The 21,319-nt window shown below is 43.9% G+C and overlaps 1 protein-coding gene across 1 annotated transcript in view; it reads left to right on the top strand.

The window, feature by feature from the left end:
• Positions 1-21,319, top strand: part of PRKCH (protein kinase C eta) — a 223,987-nt gene that overhangs the window by 155,450 nt on the left and 47,218 nt on the right. Inside the window, exon 10 of the mRNA XM_080672043.1 lies at positions 6,986-7,140. Within this exon, the coding sequence (XP_080528169.1) occupies positions 6,986-7,140 (155 nt within the window). The remainder of the gene's footprint in view (positions 1-6,985; positions 7,141-21,319) is intronic.

Below are 21,319 nucleotides of genomic sequence, written 5' to 3'. Positions count from 1 at the left end.
ATTGTAGGGACTATGGATTCTTTCTGTAAACAAGTCTTTCTCATTCTGTTGATAAAAGTGAATCAACTTTATGGAAGAGGAGAATCGCTACTACAGAGTCTCACTATAAAGTACTTGTGGGGTAGCACAAGCTTTGCAATAATGATAATGAGTATGAGTATGAACTCCTGAAATAGAGAATATGAATTACAATCTGATCTCAGAAAATTAGAAAACTTTCTGGAACTGAAACTTGGTTAACGTATTTTCATTATCAAATCTAGTGTTGTAACCCCTTGCTTAGCGCTCACTTCCCAGAAGGAAAGTCCTCCTCACCAGGTCAAGGTCATGACCAGGTGTGACAAGGAAATGCCCCTTCGCCCCAGCCACTGGCCTAGGCATCCTCCTGATTTTTTGAACCCTGTAGATTCCTGTCTCACACTGAGTTGGCAGGGGTGCCACAGCTGCTGTTCCTGCCGTCATTTTATTCTTCTTTACTTGCCCGTCTGGGAGCTCCCTGAGCGAGGCACCATCCCTGCCTCCGTGGCAGCCGGCAGCTCACTGCTGCGTGGGCTGCAGCCCTCCCAAGGGCCCAGAGCCCCAGGAGCAGGTGACCATGGCAGCTGAAGGGACAGTGGAGGTGGAAAGGATGAAGAAGAAGGTGGTAATAATAATTGCTAGCATTTATGGAGCACTCTCTGTATGCCAGGCACTGTTGGAGACTCTTAGCTTAAGTCATTTCATCCTCGTACACCCGTCCGTCATCTTATTATCCCCATTTTGCAGATGGGAGTTTTGAGAGAAAATAACTACAGCTCAGCGGGAGCTGCTTTCACATCTCAGGCATCCTGGCTCCCAAGCACAGCCCTTGCCACTGGGCTGAGCTGCCTCTTCTAACACCAGGACTCGGGCGCTGGGCACAAGGTCTCCTAGAGGTAGTTTTAGTCCCTGTGTGTGATGTAGTAATGACAATGGCTTCTGTTTGCTAAGATTCTCTTCTGGGCCCTGTGCTGTGCGTTTAATCCTCTCTCCATCTCCATGATATGTTATTACCTCAAATTTATAAATAAGGAAACCTCCTGCCCCTTAATAACTGGTATGTGTTGCAGTTAAAAGTCTCCTGGTAGCAAGTAACAGAAAGCAACTTAACTGGAGTCATGCAGTGAAGGGAGAGGTGATGATAACGACTGAAGGATAAAGTGGAGGTCTCCGGGAACACAAGGGCAGAAATTGGCCGGGTCTCTCAAGGGATCTGAAATGCGAAGACATAGGGAACCCAGGTTTTCCTTCTCGGCTCACTCTTGCTCCCCAGTTGCTTGTCTCTGCCTCACTCTGTGTTTCTCCTTCGTTCTCGTCTGTCTGTTCATTCATTCATCAGGATTTCACCACTCTGATATGTGCAGACATCTCACATGCTCACACCACAAAGGCAGCCTCAGCTCCAACTCATGTTTCCTCATTTCCTGCCTAAATTAAAACATCTCCGTTCCAACTTTCTGGGAAAGAGACTGTGGGAAAGCCCAGCTTGGTCCCATTAGCCGTTTGCAGGGATCAATGAGCTGAACAGTCACCTCCAAAGGTGTCTACCACAGTGACCTGCGGGGAGCTCCTCTCTGGCTCCTGCTCACCAGCTGGCCACCCTCCTGAGGCAATGTCACCCTGTCACAGGTACCTCCTACGCAGCCATCCTCTGGGGGCGCTTTAGGAGTGCACGCCGCTTATCCTGATAGCCACTATCAGTTCAGGGGATATTTTTATCCCCTTTGGCCTGGCAAATGAACGGTCTTGCCCTGATAACAGCCGGGGCAGATGGCTCAGGCTGCAGAAGGTTAATGGAGCCAGGCAGGTGATGACAGGAGTTCCATTATTAACTGGGCACCAGCTCCTTGGCTTCCTGTAACTCACACCAGCAGGGCAAGGGACCAAAGGATTTCTGAGTTGCTTTTATTCCCCCAGGTGTTCTTCACCTGTCTTAATGACTTGCTTTTGTGGTTGGCTGAATCAGGGACAAAAGAGAGGGAGGGACAAAGCATAAAGCATCTCTGAATGCCTCCACTTGGCTTTAGAACTAAGGTGAAGCCAATCTCTGGGACCTTAAGTTTCTACCAGGCAGGGGCAGGCCAAATTGACTTTAGAGCGGCCAGAGGCCTCAGGGAAACTGAGATGTCCAGGCCCAGATTCTGGGAAAGGGACTTCGGAAACACTGGGATGGCTGTCTACACAGGCTTAGCTATCTGCACAGATTTGATGCAGAAGTAGCCGCCTTTGCTATCACTGCCCAGGGTGGGATTTGGGAGTTCTTCCCTGCCCCAGAAGTGAGTCATGACAGCCTTAACCCACACTGCCCTGCCTCCCTCCCTGGAGGGATCCCAGAAGGCTTCCTGCAGTTGCTTCACAGTTGGGTTTGTGGAGCGTGACCTAGTATGGGTCAGGTACTCAGGGAGACCAGCTCCTGAACAGCACAGGGAGGGAGAGGAGCTGGAGGCGGGGGTTATCCTCCTCTTGGGACTTCACACACAGGCCTCTGCCTTGTAAGGGGCTGGCGCCACCTGGGAAAGGTTTCCTTCAGGCCCGTGGAGCTCATGTGGAGGAGGAACACGCAGCTGGAGTGACTTTGTTAATATTAAAAAAAAAAAAAAATTATTTCAGAGGGGAGGAAAGAGTTAGAAACATCATTGATCTGCTGCCTCCAGCTGCCTCCTGCACTCCCCCTACTGGGGATCGAGCGAGCCCAAAACCCGGGCATGTGCCAGTGACTGGAATCGAATCTGGGACCCTTCAGTCCACAGGCCAACGCTCTATCCACTGAGCCAAACCAGCTAGGGCCAGAGTGACTTGTTTTTGCATTTGATGCTGTTTGATTTCATGTGTCAGGGAAGTGGGTTCTAACACCTACTGGAGTCCTTACCAAGCCAAACCCCATAGCCGTCACCTGTTTTAGCTCAGACACCGGGCCTGTGGTTATGGTAGAGACCAATAGCTGAGTGATCGTGTGTTCATAGGACTGAGCCCTGCAGTGGAGACTTGGGGATGGGGTGACTGGAAGCAGCCTAATCAGCCTTTTGCTTTTTCTACCAACACTTGATTACGAAAGGAGCCGTATGTGTTACAGCGATGCTCCAGGCCCGCAGCCTCAGCCCTGGGGGACCGCTCCCTTTGCAGTCACAACATCCTGACCCACACCTGACACTGCTTTACCTGTTCATTCACCGTGACCCCTGCCCCCTCCATCTGCATTCCAGCCTAACTTGTGCTTCCTCATCCTTCAAGCTGGAGAATTGGCTCCTCTTAGCAGCCTTCCCTAAGTCCCACCCCCGGCTGCTCAGCTGTCCCTGCTCTGTGTCCAGGTGACAACCTCTGTGCCCCCCTGTACTTAGCACCCTGTGGTGTGTGCTCTGTCTACATGTCTGTGAGCTTCCTGGGGATAGTTGTAGGATCTCATTCATTTTACAACCAGGGCCTGGCAGAGTGAGTGCTTAGAAAATGTCCCTTTTTGTTGAGAACCTCAAAGGAAGCATAAAGGATCTCTGAATGCCTCCAGTAAGCCTGCAGACCAGAACTCAGACCCTTGCTCCCAGTGGGGCCTGGTAACAAACCAGAGCCAGTTCGGTCTCTCTCTGCATGTTGTTCCAACAAGCCTGGCGGCCTGGTGACTTTAGGCATCAGAAAGACCGCTAAGGGAGAAGGTGGTCAATAGTGGCTCCAATAGTGGGCAGCAAGGGAGTGAAGGCCCCTCAGTCTGTATCTGCTTTCTGATACCCCCTGCCCAGTAACTGCTCTCTCAGACTGCCTCGAACTACCCCTTCAATGTCCCAGTTTTCATCCTTCAGATGAAAATTAGAAAACTATGGAGGAAGTCCATGTGGCTTTGGTTTGTTTCTAATTATAAAAGTAATGCACACTTATCATAGAAATCTTTAGAGATACTGAAAAGAATAAAAAAGGAATACATGTCATCCCAGACCCTATAACTAAAGCTGACTTCTGTCGCTATCTAGACATCCTTTCTGTGCATGTCTGCATCTTTGGCTATAACTGAAATCATTCACATTTATGATCTTTTTTTTTTTTTTTTTTTGGACTGAAAACATCTTCATCGTCACAGTCACTGCACAACAGCCACTGCTATTGTTGCACCCTTTCTAGAAGCTTCACCTGAGGATATGCTTAAAGACATTTTATTTCTTTTAAATATATTTTTATTGATTTCAGAGAGAGGAAGGGAGAGGGAAAGTTAGAAACATCAGTAATGAGAGAGAATCATCAATCGGCTGCCTCCTGCAAACCCCTGACTGGGGATGGAGTTCAAAACCTGGGCATGTGCCCTGACCCAGAATCGAACTGTAACCTTCTAGTTCATGGGCTCAAACTCAACCACTGAACCACACTGGATGGGCAATGACATTTTATTTCTGATAACGGCCCCTGTCTCACTTCACTCATCACCATTGCCACCTCCCAATGGTGAGTGGGCCTTCTTTGCAAAAGACTGGAGATTTTTGGTATTTATCTCTTCTGCAAAAGATATGTCAGAGAAATTGCTGCCATGTTTTAACTGCCTCTGTAGCAGATGTTTGAAGTAAGACAAAGAGTTTAAATAAACGGGTTTTCACACAGCAAAAACATTTGGCTAGGTGATAAACATGTTTTTATTTCTCTACCTTGTGACATTATTTTAGGTCTGTGATAGGATGGACCATTACTTTTCGTTAAATATTCTATCTCAGCTGGCTTGTTTCCACTTCCTGCTTACTTAGAGTTCCACGTAGCCCGCGGGCTGTGAGTTGTACAGACTGTTCCAGGTGGCGCCAGACAGGAGGTGAGAAATGAGACTGAAGGAAAAGAAACCCGATTTTCACAGTTCTAAAGCATTTGACCTCCTTGCTGTGCATCACATCCTCCTCGCCCCCCCTCCACCCACCTCAACCCCATTATCTGAGAATCTGCCTCCAGGACCGGGGGTGGAGCCTGAGAAAGATGAGATGAGCAGGATTGGAAGATAGTATTCCTTCCCCCAGATCTGGAGTTTAGCCCAGGGTCTGGCTTTTCAAACTTGAGATAGGAGAATGATTGGTGGGTTGGGGGTGGGGGTGGGGGTGGCTAGAAATGGATGACATTTCCCTTGGAATGCCCTCATCGTTTCTATGCCTGCTGCCTTAGCAACTCTAGGCCAGTATGGACTTCCAGAATAGCCACTTACCTACTGACCCCAATCCAGTTATCAGGTATTTCTGGTTATTGGAATTCACATGACTGCTAGTAATAGCCACGAAAAAAGTGAACAGTCTGGTTAGCAAAAATGTCATAGGGGCCCAGCTGGTGTGCTCAGTGGTTGAGCATTGACCTATGAATCAGGAGGTCACGGTTCAAGATTCCCCATCAGGGCACGTGCCTGGGTTGCAGGCTCAATCCCCAGTGAGGGTTGTGCAGGAGGCAGCCAATCAATGAATCTCTCTCATCATTGATGTTTCTATCTCTCCCTCTCCCTTCCTCTCTGAAATCAATAAAAGAATTTTTTTTTTTAAATGCCATAAGGGTGGTTCAGGGCCACTCATCTTTGCCCCGCCTTGGCCACCCCTCCAAATGAACACATCAGCATAAAAACTGCCTGTGTGGATGCAGCTCTTAGATGTGTCTCAGTTGCACACTTACCCTCCACCCCATCCCTAACCCGCTCATCCACCTGAGTCCTTCCCAGGCAGCAAACATGGAATACTGCACTCCCAAGCTCATCCCACCCAACTCTGCCTCTCCCTTCTTGTCAGTCACACCAAATGAAGGCCCTTAGCTTAGACAGCTTGCTGTATTTAGTTGTCTGTTGGCTTATATCGACCAACCTTAAGAGCTGTTGTGTTTTTGCTGTTTGGTTTTTGTTTATGTGGGTGTGGATCCTGTCACTCCCTCTCACTCTTAAATTCTTGCTTGTCCTGACCAGAGAGAGATGTTTTTTAGATGCAGAGGACTGTCCCCACCCGCTTCTAATCAAGGTCTTAAAATCAGGACTAGGAGGTGGGAAGTTGTAATGTCTTCTCATCAGGATGGGCCTGATTAAACTAGTGATGAATAGGTGAGCGAGAACACACTATCTTTGCTTACAGCTCAGCTGTAACACTCAGAGCAAAGCTGACGGCACTGAAAACCACAAACGAAGACAGGTTCTTTTTGTACACATCCTCTGTGAGTTGGTAAAATACCAATTTCTTTACAAAATGATATCCCACCCTCCCTCCTACCTCAGAGAAGGCTGATCACCAGTCCTGGTCGTGCTCGTCCTGCAGGTCTTATATGCCACTAGCTCAGAGAGACCTCCCCTGACCCCAAGCAGATGACCAGATCTCATGGCTTCCTCCGCAGGATTTACCAGAATTTGTAAATTTGCTTGTTTATATGACTTTTGGGTTTGCTGTTGTTTTAAGGAATGTGTGTCTCCCACACCATACTCTGTATGGGCAGAGGCTGTGTCTGTGTTTTGCCTATTTACTCAGTTGGGTTCCTAGCACCTAATTTAACACTGGCTAACCTGGGACTCATAAATGTTAGTGGGAGCGAGAGAGGAAATTCATGGATCTTAGAGGTGCCAGAAACCAAGTGTTGAACACTGTCTCAGAGACATCACTTTGTAATTGAGACTTAAACATTTCTTCCATCGAGCTGTCTTCATTTCCCAGCCCTTGACCACACCACTTGCACAGTGCTTTAGTACACAGTATTTATTGGTCATTTTTTAAGGAGCCCACTTCACCTGCTGGGTTGAGAGCTCCTGACAGTAGAGACGGCATCTCCTTATCTACATTCCCACTCTTGACTCAGGACTGAATGGGATTTCTAATGTTGGGGATCACTCTGAGGCTGTCATTAGACGACTATTTGGCTGATTTGTCCAAAGCATTTTCCTTTTTCTGTGGTGGTTTTCTGCCCAGGTGTGATGTCCCTTACTTCCTGTGATTAACCCTGAATGTTCCAGGTAATTGATGCTGATGGGATCCTCTCTTGTGCTTGTATCCAGGATCGGCTGTTCTTTGTGATGGAGTTTGTGAATGGGGGCGACTTGATGTTCCACATCCAGAAGTCGCGTCGTTTTGATGAAGCACGAGCTCGTTTCTATGCTGCAGAAATCATTTCAGCACTCATGTTCCTGCACGAGAAAGGCATCATCTACAGGTGAGTTCTGATTGCTTGTAACTCCTCCCATAATTCATAGCCTGTTCCCGCTCCTGGCTTAACCCAGCCTTCCATTTTCTCATGATATTGAAATCTTTGGGGAATTAAATTCACGAAGGTTTGAGTGTCCATTAGGATAAACAAATAATGTAGTGATCAACATTGCCTGTAGAGTAAAACTTGTCCCCATGTGGTGTGTAAAATAGGCTGAGGAGAGACTATTCATGCGTTCGCTCAGCTGGGGTTTGCTAACGGCCTGCTTTAAGCCAAATTCTGCAAGGTGCTGAACACATTGTTGCTCTCTCTTTTTCTGCTTTAATGTTGGAAATGATTGGTTCTATTAAAAAAATTCCCACCTAAACAGACAGGTGTGATCACTGTTGCCCTAAGTTGATGAGAATCCCAGTCAGATAAGGTGGTGGCTCACCCGCTGAGACTCCGAGAGGTGAACTATTGATGCGCCATGTCCCGTCTGACGATATTTCTCATTTGGAGCCTCCTCCCAAATATTATTTGACTCCATTTCACAGCACGCAATCCTTTGATCATAATACAACATACATTGAAAGGGCTTGAAATCTGGTTGCTGTTGTTAGAGCCTAAGGAGTATCAGATGAAACTTTAATCAGACAGAAGAAGGTTAGGTAAACTGGGAACGTAATCGTGGATTTCAGACAATCATTAGTCTTAAATGTTCCTCTTTTCCCTGTTGCCACCATCCCTCTCCCTTTATATCACGTTATAACTTAATTGCTACGTATACTCCTTATTTTCTCTTGAGAGGCCGTTTCTTGAGAAAAATTTTCTCTTATAGGAGGAGAATGAATGTCAAAGAATTTCCTGATTGAAACTTGCTATTTGTTAGCCTTGCTATGTGCTTTTCCTTTTGCGAACTCCTGACAGAATTGGCATCATTGTCAAAGTGCAAGACAACTCTGGCAACAGGACATTTTCTCAAATACCCCACGAGTCAGCAGAGGAGGAGAGGAGGGAGACTAGTAAAGATTGGAGCAGGATGCTGATGATGCCAGAAAGACGTGGGAAAGTGACGGAGGGAAACAGGCGCTCTACCGAAATGTCTCCTCAGCTACCTGTAGCCATGCCCCAGCAGTGAGGTAGAGAAGGGGGTGCAGAGCAGGAGCCAGGCCGCATGACCCACACAGGGACTGCCTTCGGAGGTCCTCAGGAATCTCTACTCATTCTTGAGTCGGGGAGCTGCCCCAGGTGACCGTAGACAGCGGTGCTGTGAGCTTTCTTAACCAGGCACAGTGTTCTCCTGGGGGCTCTACCGTGGACTTTCCCGTCACAGTGTCCTGCCCAGCCCACGGTTGGCAGTGGTTACTGATACAATCTCTGATGTCGGAGGGAGTTCAGAGTCCTTCCTGATGCTGCTGTCAGACTCTGGGTCCTGAACTCATTTTTGTTCTCCTGTCCATGGCTTATCCACCCATCTCTGCTTTGTTTACCCCAGAGAGAGCCTTACACACATTTAATTTTTAAGAACAGTGACTTCCCTACTAGACAGGGGCTTCTGTTATAAATCATCATCGTAATAACAATGGCAACAGCAGCTAAACGGAGCTCTTGTTACAGGCTCAGCACTTTGTCTGCATATCTCCCTGGATCCTTCTAACAGCGTTGTTATATAACAGTAACATTGTTCGTGTTCTTTAGATGAATAACTGTGTCTTAGAAAGCCTTAATAACCAGATCACTAGTGAAGCCAGAATTCAAACTATGTTTTTAAACACTGGGCTGCACTGTCTCCTGGGGCGAGACTTACATTCTAGGAGTACCACTAAAGCATGGCTTCTTATAATCCTCCTGGTGATCAGGAACGTTATTCATGAAAATGAGGCATAGCGGGTATCTTAACCCACTCAGGCTGCTATAAGAAAATACCACGGGCTGGGTGGTTTATAAACAACAGGAATTTACTTCTTACAGTTCTGGAGGCTGAAAGTCTAAGATCAAGGTGCCAGCCTTTATTCGGCATCTGGTGATGGCGATTGGGTACTAATTCTATTTATGAGGGCTACACCATGGCCTAAGCACCTCTCAAAGGCCCACCTCCTAATACCATCTCTTTGGGGGTTGTATTTCAACACATGAATTTTTTGGCGTTGGGGTGTTGGAGGGGAAACATTTAGACCTCAGCAGCAGGGAAAAGCAGTAAGGTCTAAATTCATTTTCTTGAATACTCAGAGGCTTCTCTTATGCACCATGTTACATGGCCGAGAGGCAGCAAACTTGGGTTCCTGTGTAGGATGTGCCCGCCTCTGCGTCTGCTTGTTTCATCTGTCCCAAAATGTGGAGGACGGACATTAATTTGATGTGGTTTCTGGTGAAGCGGTATCAGCCGCATCTTGAGAAGTTTTGTTTCAGTTCTTGGTATCTGCGGTTCAATTCTAAGAATTTATTTTAGTTTGCACTTTGTCTTCAATCCCACACGCAGGTTCTAACTATGATGGTTGACTTTGAAGGGAGCACATTGCATGAGGAGAGATGCAAATGCTATTTTTATCCTGTGGATTTATTTCACAGGATAGTTGAATTCTATTCAGGGTACTGGCCGGAGAGCGAGTCTTAAGGATAAGCCTTTGAAAGCCCTTGGACTTCCCACACAGTAAAGAGCACATTGGAATCATAGAGGGTGTGCATTTGATCCGAAAGCACAGTGAGAAACTTGGGAGCACCAGACAGCCTCATATATTGTACATGTCCCAAGATGGCCTTTATTGGAGTTTAATGATCTTTCTGTATTGGATGATATCTCTGACCTCTCCAAATGGAGTTGTTGTTATTTGTTTGTTTGTTTGCGAGGTCTTTCTTTTTGTAGAGGTGTTTATTTTCCAGAAAATTATAAAGATGGCACCTTCTGCAAGCGATTGTCCCATAGGACTTTAGAAGATAATACCTTAGGTTTCCTCTGACATGATTTTCTTCTCTCTCTTAGCTGACTGTGCCTATGGGAGAGGAGAAAGGCCAGTTACATTTCTGTGCTTTTCCGCTTGTGTTCTGACCCAGATTCTCAATGTGTTCACTTGCATTTCATGAAGGAACAGAAACCCAGTTCCCAGGAGATACAGCAAGAGAAGGGTCTGCCCCATTGCCTTAGGCTGGAAAGTCTGGAGCCGGCCATGGGCAAGAAGAGAAGGCTGGGAAGTAAGCAGTCAGGGAGTCACTTTGCTAAGGGAAAAGGGACCGCTCATCCCCTGTCCTGGGCTTCTTGGCTGTCTGAGAGCCCAGATAGTGCTCATGAATAATTTTACATGGGCATTGACATTTTCCAGAGTCAAACCCTACAGAAAAGTTAGGGAAACAAAGGGACATGGATCCCATTGAGCAGCATCATGGGCACTATTTTCTGTCACGTTTCATGAGCTGTATTCAAGGGGAATTCAGCCATCATTGACATTTCAACCCAAACTCCTGGCGCCAGCCAGCGCACATTGGGTTTGCTGTTGTTGACAAAGCGCAGACTGATTCTCAGACATGTTGAGTGAGGAAAATGTTACAGAAGAGCAGTTTGTTTTTATACTTCCTCACCATGTTACACTTGAACATATAGCACATTTCAACACAGTTTTCAACTCATGGATCTGACCACTTGGTGCCGTATGCAGTTCTTGGCATGCTGGGTTCTTGAGTACATGATAACCAATTTTTAGTCTTAAAGCCTGTCAATGTAGGAAACATCCAAACCTGTAAAGAATTTTTGAGTTTATTTGATCCAAACTGACAATTATTGAGAAGCAAAATCTCACAGATTAATAAAATGCTCTAGAGAATGGCAGTTTTGCAGCTTATTTTATATATTAGCATAAAAGGAGGAGATGTAAGGAGGGTTACATGAAATCCATTGGTGGTAGATTAGGGAGGTGGGAGAAAGCAAAGTGGGGAAATCTCTGGGATGGGATAAAAAGTAAAATGAGACATCGGTGGGCATACTAAAGTTAACAATTAACATTTACAGCACATAGAGATGGTATTCCTGAAACAAGATAACAATGGGGGGTTCTTTGATCTGGTGTTCTGGTGTGGTGAGTGTACCCTGAGAGGTCTGGAAAAGGAGGCTGACTTTCCAAAGATATGTTATCCTAGATGCAAAAAGATAACAGACTTACTTAAGATAAAGATTGCACTTTGTCAAGGAAGCTACAGGCCCAGGGTGTAACTACCAGCCACGATCTACATCTGCTTTTAGGAATGTTTATGTTCAGAGCATTCTCTGTGGTTACTTTCGGTCTCGGGGGGTGTAAGGCCCGCCATGTGGCCTCCCCTAGTTTGTTAGGTTTAGCCTGTGACCCCTTTTTCATCCACAAGCTCCAAGTGCTTACTGTGGGAATTTGCTCTTAATTTTCCCCATGTGGAACTGGCCCACAGCCTCTGACTGCTAGACCTGACATATTGTCTTGTACCCATATACCTATGCAGGACAGTACTTTTAAAGAAAATCACCTTTGAAATCTCTTCCAATTGAGAGAACAGTCTCCACCTAATTGGACTTTTTTTAAAAATTCAGAATTTGGTAAGATTTGCAGTATCCCTCCAAGATAAGATATGTTAAGCTAGGCTTTACTAGTAAACTTAACTGTTGGATCTGCATGAATATACCAATCTCTAATATAATCTGACTCTTATTTCTCAAGAATATCATAAAGGACCATCAGCTGCTTTGCTGATTCCAGATACCCGTGTGTGCTGAAGTTAGCTGGGCATAGCTTTGCTCAGAGAGCCCACTGTGAGGCTATCCCTGTGAGCATTGCTTTCATGTCTAGAATTCACAAGTCATCTGTTTCCAAATCAATTTGCATGTTGGTTCAGTCATGAATATCCCATGCTGTGTCATTGTTTTCTGATATCTTCCTCTCCCCCTCTTGAAAACTGTGGCAATACCTTTCTGACTTCCCATCTCCTGGCATCTTTCTTATTCCTCTTTCTTATCAGCAGACTTTCAGAATCCCCAAATGTCTTTCATGTGAACCTGGAATTTTTGACTCTTACTGTTACCTCACCTATTTTGGAAATTCAATTCCATTTATTCTACTCATTCTAGTGAGAAAAGTCTTCTTTTTAGATGAAGATGAAAGTCAAATGTAGGAGCTGTTTTCCCTTTGCCATCTGAGACCATTAGTCCTGCTTTGAGAACTGGGTCTGTTCTTTCTTGATCTGAAAAGATTTGTTATTTTCGTATGTCAGAGATGACATGCTCGCTGTGGGGTTCTCAGTACCTTACACTTTCACATCGGGTTTTGACTGTGAGCCCTTACCTTACCCAGGTTATTACTGGGACTCTGAACATTTTAGTCATAATCCCATCTCCCTCCCTCTTTTTAAAAAAAAAAAAAAAATTAATTGATTTTCAGAGAGAGGAAGAGAGGGGGGAAACATCAATCGGCTGCCTCAGGGATCAAACCTGGCACCCTTTGGTGTACAGATGACATTCCAAGCGAGACACACTGGCCAGGTCCTGTCTCCTTTCTTCCTAGCTTGTCATGCTTGCTGTGCCACATAGTGGCCTCATCCAGTGCCTGTTCTTTCACTGTCACCAGAAAGTGACTTCAATTCTTCATTCCTAAGATCCTTTTTCAAGGATGTGAGGGACAGCTCAGAGGCTTTCTAGCTTATTAGCACAGCTGCCCTTCCCCCCAAATGAACTTCATTGACCACTTTTCTCCTCCCTTAAACAACCTTTGGAGATATTTTACAAATACTTATTGAGTACCGACTCTCAGCCAAGGACATGAACATGATGATGAGCAAAAACAAAAATGCTCCCTTGTGGAGAGTATGGTCTAGTGAGGGAGAAAGACATCATCCCAATAGTCATACTAATAGAAAATTCCAACTGTGCAGAGGAGGAATGCATTGCCATGAGTGAGGACCTCTAATAGGGTGATTTGATCTGATCGTGACTCTTGAGCTGAGGTAACTAGTGAAGAGGGAAGGAAAGAGCATTCAAGATAAGGAATAGCAAATACAGGTGCCCAGTGTCAGGAGGGAGCATGGCAAGTTCAAGGGCTTTTAAAGAAGGCTATTATGGTTGGAGATTAGAAGCATATCTTCCCAAGATTGGCATTTCATTATCCTAGTGCAGTGGTCGGCAAACTGCGGCTCGCGAGCCGCGTTTGCCGCTCTGTTGACTAATGAGTTTGCCGACCACTGTCCTAGTGTGTCCATTGTTATCAAGATTTTATTGGGTACTCTTTGTAAATAATTTATTTAAAAGTTAGGTAAGGCTGGTCATGTTGCCAATCCCTGGGGGGGGGGGGGGGGCTATCCATTCACAGTGAGTTCCTTGTATCCAGTTCCCCATGTTTATCTTCAACAATGGCATTATAAAATATTAGGGTCAGCTGAGACCTCCAAGAGTACTTAGTGCCAAGTTCTCCTTTACAGATGAGAGAATTCAAATCAGAAACATTCCGACAGAAATTGGCTTCTTAGAATGGATGTTTTCCTAAGATGATTCACAATTTGTTTTTCACCTCCAGGGGAAAAAAAATCACCATTAGAAAATTTTGTTTCAATCTTCAACTTACTGCAGACATGAAGAGCTAATCAGGACACCTGGAGGCATTTGATACTGTTCATTCCATTTCAAAGAAGAAAATGCAGTTGGACTCAGAATATATTTACTGAGCTCCCACTTGTGTTGGAAGTAGATACAAAATGAGTAGATGTGGTGTCTACCCTTTGAGTCTCTTTCTGTAGGTGGGAGAGAAGGCACATAATAAGTAATGGCAGATGAATTCTAAAATTGGAGCATGCCCAGGGTATTATGGGAGCAGAGAGAATGGTCACTTAGTCTCAGATGAATACCAGCAAGTAGAACAGCCAGGACTGGGTGGATCCAGGGGGTAAAGAAGAAACTTGGGATCATTCCCAGGAGTTAAGTGAAAAGGTTCAATGGATAGTGATACCATTAGCTAAAAGAGATTATGAGCTCAGGAAGAGATCAAAGTAAAAGATAATGATATTTAGAGACATAATATGCCAGGTACCTGAGACACATGCCAGTGATACTCAATGGAAAGGTAGATATGAGTCTGAAATCCAGTGAAGAAGATGGGCTAGAACTAAATATTTGAAAGTCATCAGGACATAGCTATTAGTTCATATCATGGGACTGGGTGAGATCACTCAACAAGAGTTTGTTAAATGGAACAGTGAGCCAAGAACAGAACCCTAGAGAACCAGGCCCTATTCGAAATCTGCCTACCTTTGGCTCCAAGGTAAAAACACACACAAAAAAAACTTGATATACTGGATCAACTACAGTTGTGTCCACAAAGAGCAATTCCATTGAAAATATCCTATATAATAAAAGGCTAATATGCAAATCGACCAAACTGCAGAATGACCAGTTGCTATGACATGCACTGATCACCAGGGGGCAGATGCTCAATGCAGGAGCTGCCCCCGGTGGTCAGTGCGCTCCCACAGGGGGAGTGCCGCTCAGCCAGAAGCCGGGTTCACGGCTGTCCCCGTGGGGAGTGGGCCTAAGCCATCAGTTGGACATCCCCCAAGGGCTCCCAGACTGCAAGAGGGCGCAGGCCAGGCTGAGGGATCCCATCCCCCCAATCCCCGCTGAGTGCACGAATCTCATGCATTGGGCCTCTAGTAATGCTATAAAAGAATAGAAAAAGATCACTCATTTTAAAGTAAGTTTGAGAGTCAACATACAGGGGTGGGCAAAAGTAAGTTTACAGTTGTGAGTACACAAAACACAGAGTTTATTCTTGGATTATTTATTAATTATTGTAATCGTTATTTGTATTACAACTGTAAACCTACTTTTGCCCACTCTGGTATATTCTTTCAACTAAAAGAATGCAGGGCATGGTTTTCAGAAGGCCTATGTGCCAGACTCAATTCTGCTTCATGCTGGGCCTGGGGATGTAGGTAGGCTGCTAAATGCCCTGGGCCCATTTGCCCATCTGTCCATTGGGGGCATTGTTGACACGGCTTCCTTGTAGGGTGTTGGTGAAGCTCAAACCTAATGGAAGTGAAAATTTGAGAGCCCTTTGAATTATGCCAGATAAGTATAAGATGCTATTCTTTGCATGCGTACTAATCAGCTAATTTGGGTTTTCTTTGTAGTCCTGGCTTGAGCTGAAATTATTCTCAAAAAACTTCCTTAGGAATAGGTAATTCTCACAGAAATTGGAGTTATAGCTTGTAAAGCCAATCCTCTGAAGACCAATCCAATGGTGCTTTTCTTTCTAATCAAACCACTTTATTGGCATTTTAGCAATATCTTGAAATTGTATGTAATTAGTATACTTACCATGTATCCATCATAAATCCTTAAGATAGTTTTCTTAGGAAGACCTGCAGCATATAAGACTTGAAGTCCATACTCTTATATTTTATTTACAATTTCAGCTGTGTCTGCAATGTTTGGGGGAAGCAAGTGAATTCACTTTGAGTTCACCTTTTTCAGTATTGAAGTAAATTTTTGGTTTTCATTTGAGGGAGATTCAGAAACATTTTCAGACCATTATTGGGGTGAATTCCCTGGTGGTTTAGTCCCAGTAATACAGTTTCTTAAAGGACCCAGATGAATGGCAGAAAGACATCTCAGCCCTGGAACGCCAGGATTGTTTTTCTGTACTTCATTTGTTAAATCAGAGTACTCATCAGTGTTTGACCTTTTGTATCAACAAAAGCTCTGGTTATTTGCAACTGATTGATAAATGTGCTGATGGATTTCACTGGCTAATGAAATCAGACCACCTGTTTTGCTCTTCTCCCCACCAAATTGACCAAGAAACCTATTGCTTCATTATAATTAAACACAATCTTGGATTTGAGCAATAAATATATAGCCAGTTGATCTTTAGGTACCAGATAAACACTGTCATTTGTAAAAAATAATTTAATTGTGCACTTGAACAAATGCTTATGAAATGTCTACTCAATGCAAAAGCTTTATGTCAGGCTGTCAGAGAATTAAGAACAGCCATGCCCTCGAGCTCATTTGTTCATTCCTCTAACAAATATATGTTGAGCACCTACTGGGTGCCAGGCTCTGGGAGTGCACAGGAAATAAAGCAGACAAAGCCCTTACCCTCCGGGAGCTTAAATTCTACTGCAGGTAGCCAGACAAACCAAAAGTAAATATGTTGAATGGGGTTTTTTGTTTTTTAAAAAAATATATGTATTAAATTGGTTGGGTACATTGAATGTTGAGGTGATAAATTCTATGGAGAAAGAGCTGTGTAAGGGGAAGATAAAGTTCAGGGAGAATGGTTTTAATAAGTTACACAGAGGATTTAGAAAGGCATCTTTGAGAAGGGATATTTGAGCAGATGAGCAGAGACCTAAGGACGTGATGAAGCGAGCTCTGTGTGTCCATCTTGAATAAGAGAATCCCAGATGTTAGAAGGAATGCCAAGGACTGGCAAAGAGAACCGTGGGCTGGAGCAGGTGCAGTGGGGCACAGTAGAGGGAGCTGCTTCCAGCTCTCACCTTGATTCTTCCATATGGAATAATAGCCACATGTGATGAGCATGTAAGACATAAGGATAAGCACCTCTATAAGGAGTTTTTATCTACTTACTTTTAACTTCTTATGACACCTCTCCAAGGTAAGTGGTATTATCCTTAATTTACAGATAAGAATGTTTGAGGCTCTCGGAAATAGATGACTTGTTCGAGGTCATACAGTATGTGTGGAACTCTACAATCCCACCTCAGTTTTGAATGCGCGAAGGTTGCCGAGTTCCCTCCAGTTTCCACGAAGTGGTAGCAGGTGCATTTTTTCCCTTGGCCGTGACCCTTTTCTCCTCTTTGCCAAGCTGGCTCCTGCTAACCTGTGCTGTCTCAGCTTAGTTGTCACCTCCTCTGGGGAACTCTTCCAGATCCCCCTAACCTCCAGTCTCGATCTAGATGAGGTGCCCATCCTCTGCTCCCATGGCATCCTGTAATAAGCTCCCCACAGCACTGTCACTGGCTGTGCCTTTGCCTTTGGGCTGCTGTGTGAGGATAGGGACTGTCCATAGCCCACCATCTATCCCCAGCATCACACTGGTCCAAACCCATGATTAGCTCAGAATTCAAGTAGTGCTTTTAAGGAAAAAGTCAATGAAAGCCTTTCAATAAATTTTTCTGATCTACTAAAAAAAAAAAATGTTTGAGCATCCATAATAGCATTTGAACAATGATAGTTCTAATTCTTCAAGAATTTTAAAATTTGGATTTTCATTTTGATGATATTAATCATTCTTTTATCCACTATAAAGACACAATTTCTTCTTCCTTGTGATTGCAATTCTCAAAGGAGAGATATTTCATAGGAAGCAACTCATTGCAAATGTTTCTTCAGATATCCTTTAAAAAGGAGCCATCTGGTACTTGGGTTTGAAAAACAGGGGTCTCTGCTATGGTTCTCCCGCCACATTGTCTCACTGGATAACGTGGGTCCATAGCATTTGCGGCAAATTTAAGTTGTTTTCTGCTTAAGGTGATGCTAGTCCCTCTCAGAGTTGCATTAGATCTGTCTGCTATAATCAGAGGACTTCACAATAGTAATCTATTCCAATTTTTATGCCTTCCTGCTAAAAGGAAAGGTAATAACTTCCTCAAGATTATGTTATAAACTGGACATTGCTTTGTAAGTTCCTTAAACCTACATGTATGCTTTACACACATGACTGTGGTTTCACTTTTCTACAGTTATGTGTAAGTTATTGAATAACATTAATACCCTAAGTTGTTAAGGGGCTGTATCTTCAAACTAGGCTATACAAAAAATTCTTCTTATAAAGAGGTGTATATATAATCTTCATTGGGTATATTTTCATTAGAAAAATTTCCCCATGTTCATTTTAAAAATAAAATTATTCTTCTCTAATTATAAAAGTAACACCATACTAAGTATTGCCATTTAAAAATATAAAAAGTAAAAATGAAATAACTTATAATCCTGCCACAGAAAGATAATTTTTCTTCAGTTGTATTTCCTTAAAGTTTTTAATGTCTTTTAAAAAAATTTTATTTTTAAAATTTTATTTTATTTTTTACATCACTATTTATTCCCTCTATGCCCTCTTCCACCTCCACCTAACTCCCTGCACCCCCTTTAATATATTTTTTAAAAACAAAATTGAGGTCATACTATATATTTTTAACCTAATTTTTTTACTTACCATTTCACCTACCATGAAAGACATTTACATTCTTTTTCAACTTAATATAAATTGATACAGAGTGGTTTATCATATGGACCTACTTAATTTATAGTACATTTAAGTTGATTTGCTATTGCTAATGATGATGTACACAACTATTTGGATCTATCTTTGATTCTTTCCCTGGAACAGATTGCTGGAGGTATTACTGCTGAGTCAACAGGCATGCATGTGTTACAACTTTCCCCCAGGGTGGAGGGACTGGGGTTCCGGGCTTGGCTTGCCACTTCCCAGCTGGGGAATGTTGAGTCGGTTGCTGAACCCCTCCAAACCTCAGTTTCTTCATTGATAAAGTGAAGGCCCTGAGAGTAGTTATTAGAATTAAAAGGGGTTCATGTGAAGCCTTTGTTGGGGCCTGCTATGTAATACATCTCAGTAACATTTACCTTTTGAACATTTTTTTTTTGAAAAAAATACATCAGGGCACATGTTTTAATGGTGGCTGTTGGTATTATCTTTCCAGATCACTTTCCCCATACATCTTAAGTGTACAATTTGATGCATTTTGACAAGGGCACACAATATTTAATCAACATTCCAAATAATATATTGAACATTTCCATCATCCCACAAAGCTTCCTGGTGCTACTTCTAGTTAATCCCTAACCACTCCCTCCCCCGCCATAGGCAACCAGTGCTGATTCTGTTATGGGTATTATAGGGTGTGAGTATCACATTAGGATCCTGAAAGTAAAAGCACTTCTCAGTAACATCCCTGTGAATATAAGAGGATGGGGTTCTTTAAGGTGACTGCTTCATGCAATGGCGGTCATGGTCAGAAGAAATCACCCAAAAAGAAGGCCCTGTTCTCTTAGTTGGGTTCACCCTCTTGCAGGAAAAAGTTCCAGGAGGGTAAATACCAGCATGTCAACATCTGAGTGTAGGTGATTATTTTATTTTTAATGTTTTTAAGGCTTTTTAGATGTTCTCTTGCAATAAATATTGCCTTTCTAATAATGAAAATTATTTTCAAAAGAGATCTCATATGTGATATTGAATATACTCCAGTAACCCAGGTTGAGTTTTTCAACATGACAGTGGTAACCTGCTGGCGTACCAGTTCAATTCTGTCAAGCCTCGACCCTCAGGCTGTGTGCAGTCCTTGTCTGTGAATACCAGTTCTGTAGAAGTCCTAAAGTCATCATTTTAGCTCACTCAGGCTGCCTAACAAATACCATAGACTGACTGACTTAAACAACAGAATTTTTTTCTCACAGTTCTGGAGGCTGGGAATCCAAGACCAAGGTGCCCGCCAATTGGTTTCTAGTGCAGGCTCTTTCTGGCTTGCAGACAGCTGCCTTCTCGCCATGTCCTCGCATGGCTGGCTGGAGAGAGACAAGCAAACTCTCTAGTGTCTCTTCTTATAATCCCATCTCGGGTGGGGACATCTCATGATCTCATATAACTCCAGTTACTTCCCAAAGGCTCCATCTCTAAATACCATCATGTCGGGGAGGGGGTGGAGGCGGTCAGACCTTCAACATTTGAATTTGGGTGATGCAAACATTTATTCCATTATAGTCATTCATTTATACATGTGTTCGGTATTTTAAAATGTTTTCTGATACATTAAGCAAGGTGCTTTGCAACTACTTAGCTTGATAGTGCACATTCTACCTGGAAATGATTTCATCTCTAAGGAGGCTAGCACCTGCTGGAGCTGAACACACAGTGGATTGATTTGAGAGAATAGCTGAGGATTAGATGGAGGCTTGTCATCCTTTTAGCTCACTGAGCCGTGTACGGTCTTCTTGGAGTGATGTTTTTCAAGCGTGCTGAGGTTAAGTTTTGATCCAATTATCAAGAATGGTAATTCTTGGGAATTACCGTGGGAAGAGAAATAGCTAAGTGGAGTGTATTTCCTTCTCCTGGATCCCAGTACCGTGGGGAGTGAAATAGCTAAGTGGAGTGTATTTCCTTCTCCTGGATCCCAGTACCGTGGGAAGTGAAATAGCTAAGTGGAGTGTATTTCCTTCTCCTGGATCCCAGTACTGTGGGGAGTGAAATAGCTAAATGGAGTATATTTCCTTCTCCTGGATCCCGGTACTGTGGGAAGTGAAATAGCTAAGTGGAGTGTATTTCCTTCTCCTGGATCCCAGTACCGTGGGGAGTGAAATAGCTAAGTGGAGTATATTTCCTTCTCCTGGATCCCAGTACCGTGGGGAGTGAAATAGCTAAGTGGAGTGTATTTCCTTCTCCTGGATCCCAGTACCGTGGGGAGTGACATAGCTAAGTGGAGCGTGGTGCTGTAGTTTGCCTTTTGATGGATAGTCTGCAGCATGTGCCTGAACATGGAATTTTTCCACTGTCTCACAAATGTCAAATTTTACTTATCAGTGAACTTCCTAAGAAGAAATGTAACTTGGTGCAAGCACCCTGTTTCCATTTGGCAAGAATGCTCAGACTTTGATGAATTTTTGGATTTGGTTGCAAAGAGGAGTGAGTGAAACCTGACAGGCAAACTGCCCCACACCCTGGACAATGACATCATTGAGGGCTTTGGTTCCAGAGGTTTGTGCATGGTGCACACCTGGGAAGGTGGCAGTGACTGCATGGCCTTTCATTTCTCCTTCCTCCCTGCGCACTGCTCCTCCAACCTCCAGAATCCCCATGCAAACCTGCCCCCTGTCCTACAATAACGCCGTTCTGTACCATTCTTGATAATTGGATCAAAACTTACCTGTCCCGGGTCCCACTAAGTCTCAGGGTTGAAAGGGAGTTCATAGTTACATACCCTTCTCATTCAGAGCATGAATACCTAACAACCTGCCAAATGGTCATTTTTCCCTTTGCTTACACACCTCCAAGCAAAACGGTACTTGTTACCTCTGCTGTGAGGCATCTATGATTATTGGAATATCACCCTTGTGTTGAGTCAAACAGTGTCTCCCAGTATCTTCTGTTCACTGGTTCTGGACCACCCTTAAGTAGACTGAAAAACACACATCTTCTACAAGAACACCTTTTGAATATTTGAAGCA

Source organism: Plecotus auritus (genome assembly GCF_963455305.1).
Source record: "Plecotus auritus genome assembly, chromosome: 1".
NCBI classification, from domain to species: domain Eukaryota; kingdom Metazoa; phylum Chordata; class Mammalia; order Chiroptera; family Vespertilionidae; genus Plecotus; species Plecotus auritus.
The sequence above is the reverse complement of the archived record's forward strand: the minus strand, read 5'-3'. Positions and strand labels throughout refer to the sequence as shown.